The sequence below is a fragment of the Gekko japonicus genome, unplaced genomic scaffold, assembly GCF_001447785.1.
Source record: "Gekko japonicus isolate JY-2015 unplaced genomic scaffold, Gekko_japonicus_V1.1 scaffold23, whole genome shotgun sequence".
NCBI classification, from domain to species: domain Eukaryota; kingdom Metazoa; phylum Chordata; class Lepidosauria; order Squamata; family Gekkonidae; genus Gekko; species Gekko japonicus.
This window is the reverse complement of record NW_015163094.1, coordinates 1053216-1069855: the sequence shown is the minus strand read 5'-3', so window position 1 is coordinate 1069855 and position 16640 is coordinate 1053216. Positions and strand designations below refer to the sequence as shown.

General features: G+C 40.1%; 1 protein-coding gene across 1 annotated transcript in view; it reads right to left on the bottom strand.

Annotated features, from left to right (window-relative positions):
• Positions 1 to 1758: 1758 nt before the first annotated feature.
• Positions 1759 to 16640, bottom strand: part of PTPRE (protein tyrosine phosphatase, receptor type E) — a 35592-nt gene continuing 20710 nt past the window's right edge. Inside the window, exons 11-19 of the mRNA XM_015406538.1 lie at positions 11067 to 11202; positions 10684 to 10833; positions 9631 to 9724; positions 9322 to 9398; positions 6601 to 6735; positions 4393 to 4518; positions 3968 to 4119; positions 2572 to 2707; positions 1759 to 1836 (exon numbers count right to left, since the gene is read on the bottom strand). Coding sequence (XP_015262024.1) covers positions 1762 to 1836; positions 2572 to 2707; positions 3968 to 4119; positions 4393 to 4518; positions 6601 to 6735; positions 9322 to 9398; positions 9631 to 9724; positions 10684 to 10833; positions 11067 to 11202 — 1081 coding nt within the window. The 3' untranslated portion in view covers positions 1759 to 1761. The remainder of the gene's footprint in view (positions 1837 to 2571; positions 2708 to 3967; positions 4120 to 4392; positions 4519 to 6600; positions 6736 to 9321; positions 9399 to 9630; positions 9725 to 10683; positions 10834 to 11066; positions 11203 to 16640) is intronic.

The following is a 16640-nucleotide window of genomic DNA, read 5'->3' as shown; positions in this document are numbered from 1 at the left end:
AAGCCAGGATTATGCCCAGATGTCCATGTTCAAATGCCACATAAAACCATCATTGACTATCTGTGGTCAGTAAATCAACTTCAAACCATGGTTTCTAATCCTGGTTTGATGTACCCTAAGTGGCTCACGTTTTGAGGAAATTCTGGGATTAATTTTACCAGACAGTCTAGTATACATTTTAAAAGCTTGTTTTAGCTTTTTGATATGGATATTTTGAATGGACATAGAGGTCTGCCAGTAAAATAGTATAATGGGAGTATTGGTTAGAAAAGAACTGGATATGAGTAGCCAGATATGGAGACCCCCTTTAGAATCTTGAGGAAGGAAGAGCAGGAGATGTGGTTAAGGAATGTTAGCTGACAAAGGTCAGTTACATTTGATCTAGGTGGACTGAGGACTGGTACATTTAATCTATGTGGCTGAGAGAAATGTATGCAGGAGGATATACGATAATTTCACAATTGTTATCCAGCACCCTAATGCAAGACGTAAAAAACCCATCTACTTGCTCAGGTCGCGAAAACAGATTTTAATACTAATAAATATGAATATTGTGTGGTTTTTTAAAATCATAAGCAGCATCTTTTGAATGAAATTGATGATGCTTATCTTGCTAGACTTCCATGTCTATTCCCCATGTACCAGTGAACTGTACACAAAAGTAGTTTGGCCTTAAACTAGGACTTTACAGTAACTCTGAGTAAAGCCGACACTGCATACTCAGAGTGGTGGCAGCAGTAAAGGAAGCAGAGGTAGGTGGAAAGGAAGGGGTCAGTCATTTAAGCACCCTACCTAGACTCACTATCTAAGTAAAACATACAGTAGCACAGCAAGGTGCCACACATTCACCACAGTTAGTTTAATTAAACCATAATTTCATGTGAAATCTGAAATGAACCACTGTGACCACTAAGTGGAACTTGCTTCAAATGAAATAATTGCATGTTGATAAATGTATGCATTTTGGCTTTAGCACATCTGCTGTAGTTAATCTGCTTTATCAACTTTAGGGGTTATTTTATGAATTATTGAGGGCTAAGCATTAGAAATAAAAGGCCACTATGTTACAGGTGTTTAGGGAAAATATAGACATGATCTAACAAAAAGGTAAGCAAAGTCCCATTAATTTCAACGTGACAGTTTTAACTCTTTGAAATCAGTGGGACGTCACTGTACCTAACATAGCACAAATTGTTCCCTACATTTATAACAACATATTATCTGAGATATTTGTACATGGTCATCTGTTAGATGAAACTACTTATGGTAGAGTGCTATGCAGAGTTACTCTAAGCCCACAGATTTCAGTGGGTTTAGCCTGGAATAATTCTGTATAAGATTGCACTGTCAAATGCCCTGAACCTTCTAGGAAACAGGCTTTGTGCACATATCCTCCAACTGGATGGAGAACCACATTCATAAATGAGTGCTGAAGGTGCCATTTCTCTTACCACTGAGCATCTTGACAAAGGAGTGAAAACATACTTTAAAAACTTAGAAATTCTATCACTCAGCTTTGTAGTTCCCCTGCCCTTCTTCTTCCCCACCGAAAAGCTGAGAAGAAGGTTTTGATTATTTCTGAAAGCGCTCTACGCATATTTGTTTAAATCAAGGCCAAAATCTATTTAAGTACATCTGAGACATTCAGAACAAAACAAACATGGTAATATGTACATTTAGAGTTAAAAATCAATATAAATAAATTAACAAGATTTACAAATCTCTGTACAGATGATTAAATAAAAAATAAGGCAGGAATTTTCACTTAAAATTAGCATAATCAGAAAATATATCAATGAAATCTTGTACCACTTTGTAGCAGAATTCATACTGTTCCTGCAAAAAGAACAAAAACAGATTACACTTACTTTGATATAATTATCTCTAAATTAGAATAATCCCAGTGAAGTACACTTAACTCCATCAGTTAATATATCCTAAACCTGGCAAATCATGTAACATTTTCATTTTACAAAAACCCTTCATTGCCTCATATACATCCCCATATACGTGTGTTTCCCTACTTTACGACACATAGCGGTTCTGCGGAGATATGCATGTGATTGAGGCCTGGAGAGGCATGGTTAAAGCCCTCCTCTCCAGAACTGCTGTTCTGTCATTCAGAAGGAATGATGTCTAAGACTAACTCCTGTTACTCGTCACTCCAGTTAAGCCGCACACTGGATTTGTAAGTCTGCCTCTCACAAGTCAGGATTGTTAACTAAGGTAGAACACTTATCCACTCCCAAAGTTTAGCAGGAATAGAATAAATCATGCAGAAAAGAAAATAATGCTTAATTTGTATATTTTATCCAGGTAATTATTAATTTTTTTCTTGCTGTGGGGTTTGGATAACCTTGGTTTAGAATTCTGCTTTTTTTCTAGTACTCACCCAAAACCCTGGATATGGCAAGCCACAAACACTGAAAATTGTAATTCCAAAGTACTGATTGCACACTTCCCTAAAATCAGCTTCATTATACTCCCTTAAAAGAGTAGAAAAAGTTTTTTTCTCACTTGAGATAACAGTACCCCATTATTTTGACAACTATTTTTCATTAAATAACATACCAGTGTTTGCACCATATGTGGTCTCTGCAGCCGTAAACTCTTCACAGCTTGAAATACATCTAAAAGCCCCTCAGCTTTTACTCGCTCCAGAATATTACTGAGTGCTATAAATGTTCCTGTTCTTCCAGCTCCAGCACTACAAGACAAATACATTTCTTTGCTTCATGACAAATTCATATACAGTGCAATAAAATATATCCAGAATTATATTCATAAGACAGCCACTGCCAGTGCAAGATACTTTTAATACATGAAACTATTTTAAGAACACAAGAGAAGCCAAGTTGGTTCAGGCCAATGACCCATCTAGGGTCGCCAGCCCCCAGGTTCCGGTTTGGGTTCCCCAATTTTGGGGGCTTCTGCCCACTGCACGCCAACTGGCCAGTGGGGAAAATCCCGACTCCAAACAGCAACATCCCCAATGTGATGACATCACCCAGAAGTGATGTCATCACACTGGGTCATTGCATGGTGATGTTCTGGTTTGAGGGCAAAACTCGCCAGTTTGAAGCAGGTTTTACCAGAGTTTTGCCCAAAAACCAGAACGTCACTTTGCGATGTCCCTGGCATGAAGACGAAACATAAGCTCATATCGTTACACCTGGCATGAAGACAGCACTTCCAGGTGATGTCATCACATTGGGGACATCCTAGAATGCGCCCCAAATCCTCCTGCTGGTGCGACAATGGGACCTGACAACCCTAGGCCCAGCCAGTCCAACACTCTGTGTCACACAGTGGCCAAAAACCAGATCCACCAGTGAGACCAGAACTCCAGAATCCCACCAACTGTAGCCCCCACAAATCATGATTTAATCCTGTCTTAGTATCCCAATTACTGGAGGAAAAATTAACCCCATTTAAGCCTCATACTTGCATTTGTATGTCTCAGATATTGGGAACTGATATTAAACATCATTCTGTCATGGCACAGATTTGGGAATAATCATTAGTCTTGGACCATAAATAAACACTGATTGATTGATTTGGGAATAATATGGTTGGGTTGTCCATGCTTCACTACAGGTCTATCAGTGAAAAGGATATGTTTGCGAGAAGAGATTTGAACCCCTCAGATGCCACTTAATTGGTGGGATGGATTCCAAGGCAGTTGCTTTTGTTCTCAGTACCCTGAGTCTTTTGGGGGATTTGTTTTCTGTGCTGAGAAGGCATAGGATATCAATTATCTATGCTAGTGCTGCACTGGCAATATGCCAACATCTGGAGTTTAGGATTACTCTGCCCAAATGAAATCTATTAAATGCACTACCAAAGCAGGTGTATTAAGTTTACTGAACAGAGGATTCTGTACGACCAAGTGAGGGCACACTGTAGGTAATACTTGCCCTAATATCAAGAGATGAACATGGGACAAAACCAATTACGAATAGTTTACCTGCAGTGCACTGTAATGGGATGGTTTCCTGTCTGCTGTTGCTGTTTTTGGACAGCTGCAATGAGATCAATCATTCCTTTGCCTTCAGAAGGAATTCCAATTTCAGGCCATCCATGGAAATGAAACTGTCGGACAACTCTGCCCTGCTTTTCCTGATTATTAAAAAGCAAGAAAAGCAAAAATGTAAGAATAGAATGGAAGTCCTTTATCCTTTGGACTCCAACCAAGCTACTTGTTATATATATGGACTTTTCCATGTGGGCATATAATAGTTAATTATGCTATCGAACATCAGCTGACAAAGGGTCATACGTTATTTTCACAAAACTTCCAAAATACATTATATGGAACGTTGTTTAAACCATTAAACTAAAGGTCAAAAAACTAGCTTTGACTAAAATGCATATAAAAGTAATCAACAATACCTGACTGTGTGTAATTAAAAAGTCTCTTATGCTGATAGCATCAGTGAGCGCATCACTCTTTATCTCTATGGTAATCGCTCCATAAGTAACAGAACCCTCTGATGGCCAATACTGAAAACACTTTTCCTGTAACATGAGAAGAAGAAAAAGAGAAAGAGTTGGTTTTATACCCTGCTTTTCACTACCTGAAGGAGTCTTGGAGTGGCTTACAATTGCCTTCCCTTCCTCTTCCCACAACAGACACTCTGTGAGGTAGGTGGAGCTGAAGGAGTTCTGAGAGAACTGTGACTGGCTCTCAGAGGGAAAAGGTACAGACATTGCTTTCTGAACTTTCAGTTGATATACATGATAGCCACAACATAAAAGTGTTCCCTTTATGACATTATAAACCTCATCAAGAAATTACTCAAGAATATGAATTTTATGTGGTTTATTTTATACTTGCTTTCCTTCTGTCAGCCCCACCCCTGAAGTATAGAACCATCTCCTTAATAATATTACCTGAAACTTCATTTTTCTTTGCCCTGGTTCTTTCTCCCTGTCTCTCATATCCAGAGTACTTAGATACAGATCTGTTTACTTAGCAGTGTAGCAGAAGCTACCCTTTTGTTTGTTAAATGTTTTTATTCACCAACCGTAGCAATGCCGCTATGTGTAAACCTTCTTCTCTGCTGTAAATTTCCAGTACTGGGTACCCCCTTTGGCAAATTTAGTTCTTCCTATAGGCTGTGGGAACCTGAACTAGGGATAACTTCAAGCCTGGATTTTCTTTTGTAATATCTTCCTTTCCAAATCAAATATGCCAAAGACATTCAGAAAAAAAACCCCTCTGTATTTTAACTTAAAACAGAAGTGGACTACACAACTAATCATAAGGGTAGGACAATTTCTGAGGCAGCTTTTCTGGGAATATTCTGTCACCATCTTCTGGGCATCTCATTTGGCCATGACTCAATGAGCAATGGGGCAAGCCCCCTTCCCAACTCTGAAGAGAATACACAAAGCCAAGAGTCAGATGGAGAACTGACATTCTTCTCTCATTGGAATCATCTTATCCTAACACAAGGAAATAGTCTGAAATGTCTGTGAATCTCAATCCCTAGGGCCTCAGCAGCTCAGCAGTTTTGCCATGAGAGCATGGTGAACCACCTTCACCATGGAGCACTTTCTCCAAGGATGACTTACAACCATAAACCCTGCAAGAGAGCATGTTCAGCATCCAATCCCCCTCCATTTTTCCCAGTGTCACAGAACAGGAAGGTAACATTTTCTTCTAATAATTATTTTACATTATAAATAATTATAGTAAGAATTAGAACCCCCAGCACTTCTAAAATTTCATGCTTTACTATTCTTATATTTTAGTAGCCACACATTGATGAGTACTTGTATTTGAAGCCTTGTGATATCCAAGCATAGTTGAAAGCAATACCAAACAAACAGGCCTCTTGCCATCATGCAGCAGCAGACATCAAGTGCAATCTAGAGAAAACTAAGTACTATTAAGCCCCATTGACATCTGAGCTCTCAATTGAGCACACTTAATTCCCATTGATTTCTGTGGAACTTGATTATGTGTAACTTCTACAGGATGTGGCAACTGACTAAGAATGTTCAGCATTAAGGAACATCATGCCACATTAGATTCATTCAAGCTCTGGCTAACACCAGGCATACCTCAGTGCTCAATATGGTGTGATTCAGGAGGCACACAATCACAGCCAGCACTGTTTTGTCCTGGGCCAGTAGGTTTTGTGACTTGCTGGAGCAATTATGAAATCTGCCAGCTAAAAGCAAGAACCATAGTGGTGGTGGTCAGTGTTCCCTCTAAGCTGAGTTAGTGTGAGCTAGCTCACAGTTTTTTAGCCTCCGGCTCACACATTTTTGTCCTGGCTCAGGAAGGATGTCTCCAGAGCAAACTAACTTATGCAGTAGCCAAAGTGCTCGCTCACAACTTTAATGCCAGCAGCTCACAAAGTAGAATTTTTGCTCACAAGACTCCACAGCTTAGAGGGAACAGTGGTGGTGGTCACATAATTCTCTGCTTCCAAATAGACTTGTGCCTTGGAGCAAGAAGAATATATAGCAGGGAATCTTTGTGGACTTACACTTAGTTGAAATGTGCTAATAAAACTTCCTACCCATCAGCCAACTTAACAAGTATTATTAAAAACAGTATACAAAAACTTTGGCCAAAACTGATCATACTTGTTCCCTTTCCAAAACTTCAGTAAGCATAACAATGGTGTGGCATTTCCATTCCCACACCATTCTCCAGAAATCTTCCACAGTATGAGGAAGTGGTCCTTGAGTTGCAATAAAGTAATCCTTTTGGCGATAGCCCTTCAGACAAAAAAAGAAGAAGCACAAACATTATTTGATACCTTGGAGGCTTCAAAATTTAAATTCTTACTTCAAAGCTATTCTAAATGACCTATTAGAATAGACTTTTAGAAACAAAAGTATTTTAAAGCTACCATCAATGACTTTAAATAACTTTCAGATCAACCCACAGAGTCATCAAGGAGGAGTACTAATTAAACTTATTTACAAAGAACCCACACTGCGGTCTTTGCATTTTTCTTAGACAGTAGGGAAGCAATCCTAAATAGGTCTACTTAGGCCCGTTAAAGGGTTCACTCTCAGGAAAAGTGTTTTTCAGGATTGCAGTGCACAAATGTTAGCTTTCTTAATCACACTAGATTAACTTCTCATCATCAATTATGCTCCTCTCTCTTATTTTACACTGGAACTCAGGGACATCCAATGAAGTGATGGGCAATTAATTCAGGGTTAAAAAAAAGGATGTACTTCTTCACTCAATGAGTGCCTAAGTTGCAGAATTCACAGTCAGTGCCTTCCCTTGGGTTTCCCTTTGCTGACTGAGATTTGAAGACGCGAGTTCTAGCCCAAGAAAATTTATGCTTAAAAAAATCTCAGTCTTTCTGCAGTGCTACAAAACTCCTTTTTGTTTTTGTTCTAAAAGACTCACACAGAATACCATTCGGGCATTTGATACAACCAAACAGAGGTAAATAGCTGAAATCTGACATCATTCCCTTTGACATCAAAAGAGCCAACGTTTTATCCAATTATTAAAAACCCACAAGAGAAGGATGGAAAACATAGTCAGAACATTTAATAATATAGGAAATATTAAGAATTTTGATACTCGGTTTAGAAAAACAAAATAATAATCCTGCAACTCATTCTTTTGTCTGAAAGTGAAATGAGGTGGCAGTAGCAAGGCACTGGAAACTTTAATCGCATTACCATATTTTTTCACCTAGAATTGGCTTAAATAATTGGAAAACTAGGAAATTAAGGATTAAGAGAAAAGGGTAACATTTGAAATTGAGGGGTGACATGACAGAGGTTTACAAAATTATGCATTGGATAGAAAAGGCAGAGGAAGAAATACTTTTCTCCCTTTCTCACACTACAAGAACTCATGGACACGCCATGGAATTAATGAGCAATAAGCTTAGAACTGATAAAAGGAAGTATTTCTTCACCCAAAGAGTAATTAACCCATGGAATTCATTGCTGCAGGAAGTAGTGGCGGCTACTAGGGATGGGCATGAACCTAAAAAAGGCAGTTCGGTTTGGGGCGGCCCATGAACCAAATCCCAAACCAAACCAAGGTGGCTCCACACAAATCCAACAGGTCCAGCAAGTTTGGTTACCCCTTTCTCCCGGTTGCAGTAAGCCAGGTGTGGGGTTCACCCTGGAAAGAACTTGCCTTCCACTTTTCTCCTGGACACAGCTTGCCGGGGCTGGGAGAAAGCGCGCGCGCGGGGGGGGGGAAATTGCCCTGGAAAGGATTTCCCTTCCACATTTTGTTTGGCTGTAGCTTGTTGGGGCTGGGAGAAAGGGGGGGGACTGCCCTGGAAGAGACTTCCCCTCCACCTTTATCCTGGCCACAGCTGGCTGGGAGAAAGGGGGGAATCACCTGGGAAAGGACTTGCTTTCCCCCTTTCTTCTGGCCACAGCTTGCTGCAGCTGGGAGAAAGGGGAAAAGGATCACTTGGGAAGGAGCTTTATTTAATCCTTTGGTTTTGCTTCTCCCCCTCTGAAGCACCGTTCAGTTGTTAGGTTTAAATGGCTGGCCTTGAACAGCCGAACTGAACCGACCAAAAAGTCCAGTAAATGTTCTAGGAATGCATCTTCCCCAAACAGTGGTTTCGGGGTTCTGAACCGGCCCAAGTTCATCCCACATTTTGACTTGTGAGCTGGTTCATGCCCATCCCTAGTGGCTACAAGCATAGACAGCTTCAAGAAGGGATTGGATAAACATGGAGCAGAGGTCCATCAGTTGCTATTAGAGACAGTGGGAGGGCTTTTGGAGTTATGGCCCCACTGGTGGACCTCCTGATGGCACCTGGGTTTTAGTCATTATGTGACACAGTGTTGGACTAGAGGTACAAAATGGCTTCTCTTATGTTCTTGAAACGGAGATGAACTTCACTACTGAGCCCATAAATGAGCATAGCCTTTACTATGGCAAAGTGCATTTTTTATTAGTCGAGGAATGGGTATTTCTTATTTGATTGCAATGTATGAGCTCCACTTTAGGTGAGGATCTACATTTCTGTTTGCTTTTAAGTAGCAGGGAAAAAAGAAAGGAAGTCCTGCCAACTGAAGCTCAGCTTCTAAGAATGCAAGGCATTCCTCCCCCCACACCAATGAGGTTTGCTTCACTGCTAACATTGTAATCCATGTTTCTTTACAATGGTAATTTGACTCATTTTTTGAACAAGAAGTTAGTTAACAAAGCTTAACAGATCACACAATAATAGTAGAACAAATGCGCACGCGGGCCCACACACACACACACACAATGTTTCTTTTTAGTCCTAAACAAAGTTGATTGTTGAAAAGACTTCTAAATCAATGTTAGGTGCATTTCATCTACATTGAAGTACTTACATCTATGAAGGAAGCATTGATATAGTCTGTATACTCCTGACCTCGTTTCATTGAAAGAATCACTCTGTTAAAGTCATCTAAAGTACAAAACCATCACATATTAGATTTCTTGGAATATCTAACATTTCACGCTCAATAATACTGTGTGAACCATGCCTTGAAGAATCAAATTTACAAGGAAATGCATCTGTACTGCAGTCTAGCACTGCCATCTGCTGTTGAATATATGATAACACTATGCCCAATTAGGCAATTTGTATAAGTGAAATTATTGCACAGTTTCTGCGAAATGGGAAATTGATAACTTACATGGGATAATTTGGATAACTCTGGCTTTCTTCATATTTGCTGGCAGATTGCCGGTTCTCATGTTTTCCTTCATTATTCTAACATTTGTTAATTTCTGCAACAAAAAGTACATATTAAAAATGAAGATTCAAGAATGAAGAGTAGGTTTTTATACCCTGCTCTGAATCTCTAAGGAGTCTCAAAGTGGCTTACAATTGCCTTCACTGTCTCTCCCCATAACAGGCAGGTTATGAGGTTGGTGGGGTTGAGAGAATTCTGAGAGAACTTTGACTGGCCCAAGCTCACCCAGCAAGCTTCATGTGGAGGAGTGAGGAATCAAACCCGGTTCTCCAGATTATAGTCTGCTGCTCTTAATCACTACACCATGCTGGCTTCCAGCATATTTTTAGAATGCTTAAAACAGCTGGCATTCAAATTAGATTCCATGGTTATCTTCTGAATGATTTCTAGTTGATACATTTAATCACAAGCCATTCAACCTTTGCACTAGCTCCCCTAGTTATATGTCTACAGATATTAACAAATGTTGGATTCCAGCCCCATATATTTACCCACCAACTCCTGTGCCTTGGGTGGCCAGAGTGTAGTCTGCAGAGAGAGGAAAGAGACAGAGTACTGTTCTCTATATTTTGCCCCACTAATATCAGTTAGTGTTGGTATACAAGAGTGGCACATATTCCCTGACCATCAATACAAACTTGCATGCTGGGGAAAGACAAGAATGCTCACTTAAAAGTATAGCAATCTCCATGTCCCTCAGCAGAAATTCCCGAAGATGTTCATATTAAGCTCACTGCAGATTCAGCAGCAGTCAAAAAACACAAGGACAAAGGTACTGTCAGTCAAAAACTTTAACCTGAACTCATTTTAGAATAGTTTTTTTGTACTCCATATATTGAGATTTCATGTATTAACAGCCTGGCCCATTTCACATAATCTAAATCAGATATTTTATTTGTTTGTTTGTTTTTTAAAGGACATATTAACTAAAAACAATTTTCTGTTAGTGCTAGTCCTAGTTAGACTTGTAAAAAGCAAACCCTTAATGCTTACTTTAAACTCCTCTTCTAGACCAATTTTGACTAAATTTGGTGTTGCATTCTGTGATGGCTGCAAGTGCTTTTCCAAAGAGGACACATCTAGTTCAGTGTCACCATAGAGGTAGTATTCAAGTAAGGCTTGATAAATGAAGGAATACTGCATCTGAAAAGAAGCAAGCAAGTACATTTATTAATCAGCAAACTTGCAATTACTTTTCGCTAAAGACAATTCAAATAATTGCATCTGGCATATATTGTTTTCAGTTTAATAATCTCCTACTTTGATTTGCTAAAATAAACAAACCCATAGTTTTATAATCAGAAAAAGGAGGAAAATTAACTGTGGTATGAACATAGTAATAACCATAATAATATCAGATGGATTTATTTACTTACATCAGTTTGAACCATTTGTGGGCGCTGATTGCGGATTCTTGCTACAAACTCAAAAACATCAACCTTCTGTTCTGCGTGCATCATGTCAATCATAGCATCTATTACTATGAACGTGCCTGTCCGACCCACACCAGCACTTTAGAAGAAAAGAAACACACAGCCTGAGTCAAAGCATGCAGAAGTGTTTTGTTTAGTTGTATAGTGGCCTCCTCTCCTAATGAATTCTTACTGTTATTCTCTTACTCATTCTCCATACTTGGATAGCAAGCTGTATAACAGAGATCATCACTCACATACAGCACCTATCACACAATTTGCACTAAATGTTTAATGATGGTAGCATCCCCTTTTTCATGTGGACCAGGCACACAATAAATTCATGTCTAAACTGGAATATCAACCTCAACCCTGCAAGTCCAAAAACAACCCCACAGAACCCGAGCCCTAAGCAGTACTCCTCCCTCCTTTAAAAAAAAAAACGAAAAGAAAAACTTTCTGTTACTTGGGGCCAAAGTACACAAGATGTCAGCAAATATGCCTTGAACATATGAAGCTGCCTTTTACTGAATCAGAACATGGATCTTTTGAGAACCGGGTTTTGGTGCTTTAAAGTTGGCTGCGTCTTCTCGCAGCTCCGAGAGATGTGTGCCATGAATCAGAGGATAGGAGGGGGCACAATCTTCTGCGCTCCCCATGGAGCCCTTGCTTCTGGAGAGCCCTTCCTTCGGCCGACAGCCGATATAGGGGGGCTACTCTCTGCCCCGAAGGTCCTGCCCTGATTCCCAGCATTGGACTTAAAGCGCACGCCGGAACAAGCGTATGGAGGTTTGGTGATTTAACTCTGCCCAGTGAGACCTGCTGGATCGTCCTGAAGACTGATGAGTGAGTTAAAGTTGAAGCGAGATATCGAAGCCCTGATGCGAAGCTCCCTCCTCCTCAGTGCCATAGACATTGTTGAACCCTAAATGGCCTGTTTCCATGGCATGTTACCATTTGCTGCTGTACTTTCTGGAGTCTTGGCAGCAGCTTTAAAACCAGTCTGTGCTAATCCATGTTAATTCTGTTAATCATAGATATAATCTTTTAAGCATGCTGTAATTAAATTACACACCAGCCAGCTTCAGCTACATTAACTTAGTCGCAAGCTTCTGATTTCCTGCTCTACGTAGTGCTGGAGAAAGAGACCTTGTCAGCAAGGGCGAGCTTCGTTCCTGGCATTCAAGAAAATTTTGATCTCTTTTTCTGGGACAGATGCCTTGTGTGACCTTGGGCAAATTACTTAAACCCAGTTCATGTTCAGCAAAACTGTAACTCTTTGCAATTCTATCTGTGGCTCAGTTCAGACATCACAGGAAAACATGGGTTGTGAGAACTTTGGTTAGTTAGGGAAACCAGAGGTTGGATCCAGACTACCTTTTCCACTAAGGGAAGGGGAGATGTAATTTCCACCAATTTCCCCATCCTGCTGCAGACCCCAGATTCGCCTCTCATGCCACTCTTGAGGGTCCCTTTCCCCCGAAGAGCACCTTTTCACGGTGATCAGTGGATTTCATGGGGAAGCAGGAAAGTTCTGTTTTGCTGATGAAAGCACCTTCCATTTAGTCTGGATTCAACCCATGGATTTCACTCTCAGGCCACCATTGAAATCCTGGCTTGCCTCAATCAATGCTGGCTACATTGCATTCTCTCTTTCCCCTGCAGAGACTCAAGCAGGGCTGCCAAGCCCCTAGTCAGGGCAGGGTGTCCCCTGCCTCAAGTTCTTCCCATCTCCCCTCTCACCTGTCGCCTCGTGCTTGGCCCACCCACCCACCCTGTATGTAGTGTAAGCACAGGTTGGTTGCCCCGTTTAACAGAGGACCGGGTAGGAATTTTTTGTCCCCTTCTCTGATTGGCTATTGAGATGGGGTCTTTTTCGCCTACCCTGCACTGCTGTAAGTGGATTGAGGAATTGGTTTGGGATGGTGCCTTGGGGCTAGTTGGTCACTTTGTTAGGGCAGAATTAGGTTTAAATAAAGTTCAGCGGCTCGTAAGCACCAATTAATAACCCCTGGGGGGGTAGAGGGGTCTGTGGGATCAACCCTGCAGTCATGCGGCCGGGGATGAGGCTTGCAGACTGCCTTTGGGGATGGCCACGACAGAGACTCGGCGCTGGCTGTGCGGTGGTGTTTGAGGGCTCCTGAAGGTGCATCCCAATCATTGGCTTGGCTGGGTTTGCAAACGACTTACAGTTGACTCCAACCTGGGGCCCTGGTGTCTTGCCTTTTATACGGTTAAGGATGGGGTCAAAGTGACACCAGGCCTTGCCGTACCGCTGGTTTTTTCATATTTGCCCTTGCCGTTATTTTAATATGTTAATAAAAGTGGCCTTATTTCATCCAACCTTTTTGTCTGACTCTTTCTTCCATCTGGGGGGGCAAAGCTCCAATCTAATGTACTGATAGTATATGTCACCAGATAAATTAGCTAGAATGTATTAAAATATCTCAAAAATATGTTGGAAACGTGAACAAAATGAAGGGACTTCTAATTATTTATGGTGGACATGTAACAAAGCTAAAAGAAATTGGACACAAATATACTCTTTAGTTCAGAAGATTCTAAAGAGTATTCTTCAAATGACACCAGAGTCTTTTCTTTTGGTAATAATGGATATACAGCTTAAAAAAATCATAGAACTTTGTTTTTATACATGACAACAGCAGTGAGACTAATATATGTACAAAGATGGGAAAGTATGACATTACCAACTACAGAGGAATGGTTGGTGAGGATGGTGGAACTTGCAGAGATGGCTAAACTTCTTTGATTAGAGAAAAGACACTATCTATATTTATTGCTAACTGGACTGCAAGAAGATCAAATCAGTCAATCCTAAAAGAAATCAACCCTGACCCCTGGAAGGCCAGATAATGAAACTGAAGCTCAAACACTTTGGCCACCAAATGAGAAGGGAGCACTCACTGGAGAAGACCCTGATGCTGGGAAAGACTGAAAGTCAAAGAAGACAGGGATGGCAAAGATGAGATGGTTAGACAGTGTCATAGATGCAACGAACATGAAATTGAGCACACTTCAGAGGACGGCGGAAGACAGGAAGGCCTGGCATGATGTGGTCCATGGGGTCGCGAAGAGTCGGACTCGACTGTGTGACTGAGCAACAACAACAAAAGGAAACCTTTTATAGACTTTTTGCAGGAAATGGGGGAAAAATCCCTGATGAGATGTTGATTTGAGGATTAAGGTTGACAAAAAGATTAGAGGTTAGAAAAAAAAGAGAAACTTATTTCTTTGGTACCAAGAGAGTAAGCGTAATTTTGCTTGTATTTGTCATGGAGAAAATTGGAAGTCACTTCTTTATATTCCCCCCCCCCCCAATTGTTCTTGTTTTACTTTTTAGTTCTGTATCTCTCTTCCTTTCACTTCATATTTTTTGGTCGGTTTTTTATCTCTTTGTTTTAAAATCTCCTTAATAAAATTCATTGGGGGGAAAAGAACATCATCTTTTAAAGTTAGTTCTGTCTGCTCTAACTGGCACTTACTTCCCTTTACTGATGATACCAGAGACTGAACCTGGGAACTTCTGCATACAAAGAAACCACTCTTCCACTGAATCACAGTCCCTTTTAATACAGACATGCAAGTCTGTATAAACAAGTGCAATTTAATGTACAAATGGTTATTTATGGATAGATTCGTGAGGCTTTACTTTTTTCATCCATATTCTTCCCCCACAGTTCTTTTTCTCCTAGTTGGCCTATCGGAACTTGGTAGGGAGATGTAGGGTATAGCTCTCCCTTCCCACAGATTTGCACTTTAAATTACATTCTCGTATTACTCATGATTAGGGCAAACACATGTTAAAGGGATGGGTCTAATCCAATTACATGTAGTTTGAGCCACAGGATCACTTTTAGTTTGACCAGAACCATATAGATAAATATCCTGAACTCAGTTCTAGAATGTACAGTACTATACCAATTCCATATTACTCAGAAACTTAAAGCTAATAATGTATTGAAATAGTGTTCGGTCAACACTACTACTATTGAATTAAACATTACAAGTTATTGATGGAACAGCCACTAGAGGGAACCAGGTTGGTAGAATTAGTAATCAAAATTATCACCACATCTGATTTTCAGCCTTCCTTCAGAGGAAAGGGCATGGCATCCTGTTAGGCATAAATGTTTCTCTTGCATTCTAGCATTTTAATCAGCTCAGTTGTTGTTATAGAATCCTATTAAAGCATTCTAAACTATAACATATATTCTTTTACTATAACTATTATATCAGTTTGACAATCTAACATTTATCAGAGGTATTTTTTTCTTCTGAAACAGCACCTTCAATTTAGGCTCCACAAAACACACACCTTATTTCTGACTATGATACAGGAATATAAATTTAAAATATGATTTACTAATGTATAATGATCCAACTGTTATGTGCTCTTTTTTCTCCAGTATATGTTTTATTACATATACTACAGCTACCAGTATATGTTTTACTACATGGAAGAGTATGGAACTGCTCACAAAAAGAATTTATATGAAAAGCTACTTGTGAAATCATACAAAGATGCTGTAGTGGATGTTTAGCAATCTGATACTGCTGCATACTTCTATATTGGAGCCAAAATGGCTACTGCTTCAGGGCTGAAAGATGTCAATGTTTGTCTGCTCCTGACTGGCTCCGCTAAGCCAGGCTGGTGTTTAGGATCAGAACAGAGGATTTTAAAAGAAGGGGGAAAAGAGAGTGGCCATCTTCTACACACTTGCCCCACAGGACCATGTTTTTGCAGCTCCTCATGAAGTGCTGTTCTGGAAGGGTCCTAACCTTTGGGGGGGGGGACAGAAGAGGAAATTGTGAAATTCCCATGCATGAGAATAATGCCACATATTCTACTTTGCATCTCAGCATCAATTTTTAGAAAATAAACAAAGTGAACAAAGTTTTCTATTGTCAGTTCTGCAGCAATTCATTATTAGAGAGATGCTAACATTCTGTTTTATGAAATAAAGGTTATGCTTTCTTCATCTTGTGATGACATGCTCTTTGAACAGCTTAACCACAAAACAAGGAAGTTCAACTGGTGCTGCAGTCTACAATGCAATGTACTTAATTTAGTATAATAGGAAAAAACCCTTCTGCCAGTTTCAGGTTTTAACCTGGTTATTTTATAAAATGTGGAATTTGTATAATCCATTGGATAATATTAAGAAGGAAGCACTGGGATGCATTTAACTTTCTGATTATTGTTCATTGTTGTGGTAGGCTTATACTATACAGAACTAGCCTGATACCTGTGCTGAGCTACAGTATTTAAGTTCTGTAAATCCAATCATAATACTGATGTGAAATTTGAAATGTGACATTTGTTGTAGGAATTCTAATGGAGAAGATTGTAGTGTAAGAAATGAAGTGAGACATGTACTTTTTTTTTCTCTACTGAAGGACTTCCCTCTAGACCACATTGGTGGTTCTGCCCTCAGGTGCTAGGATCACTAGGCTGCTTGGTGAGCTCACTCTGGGGCAGACGACATAGAACTGTCCATTTAAGAAGCAGTCATCTGT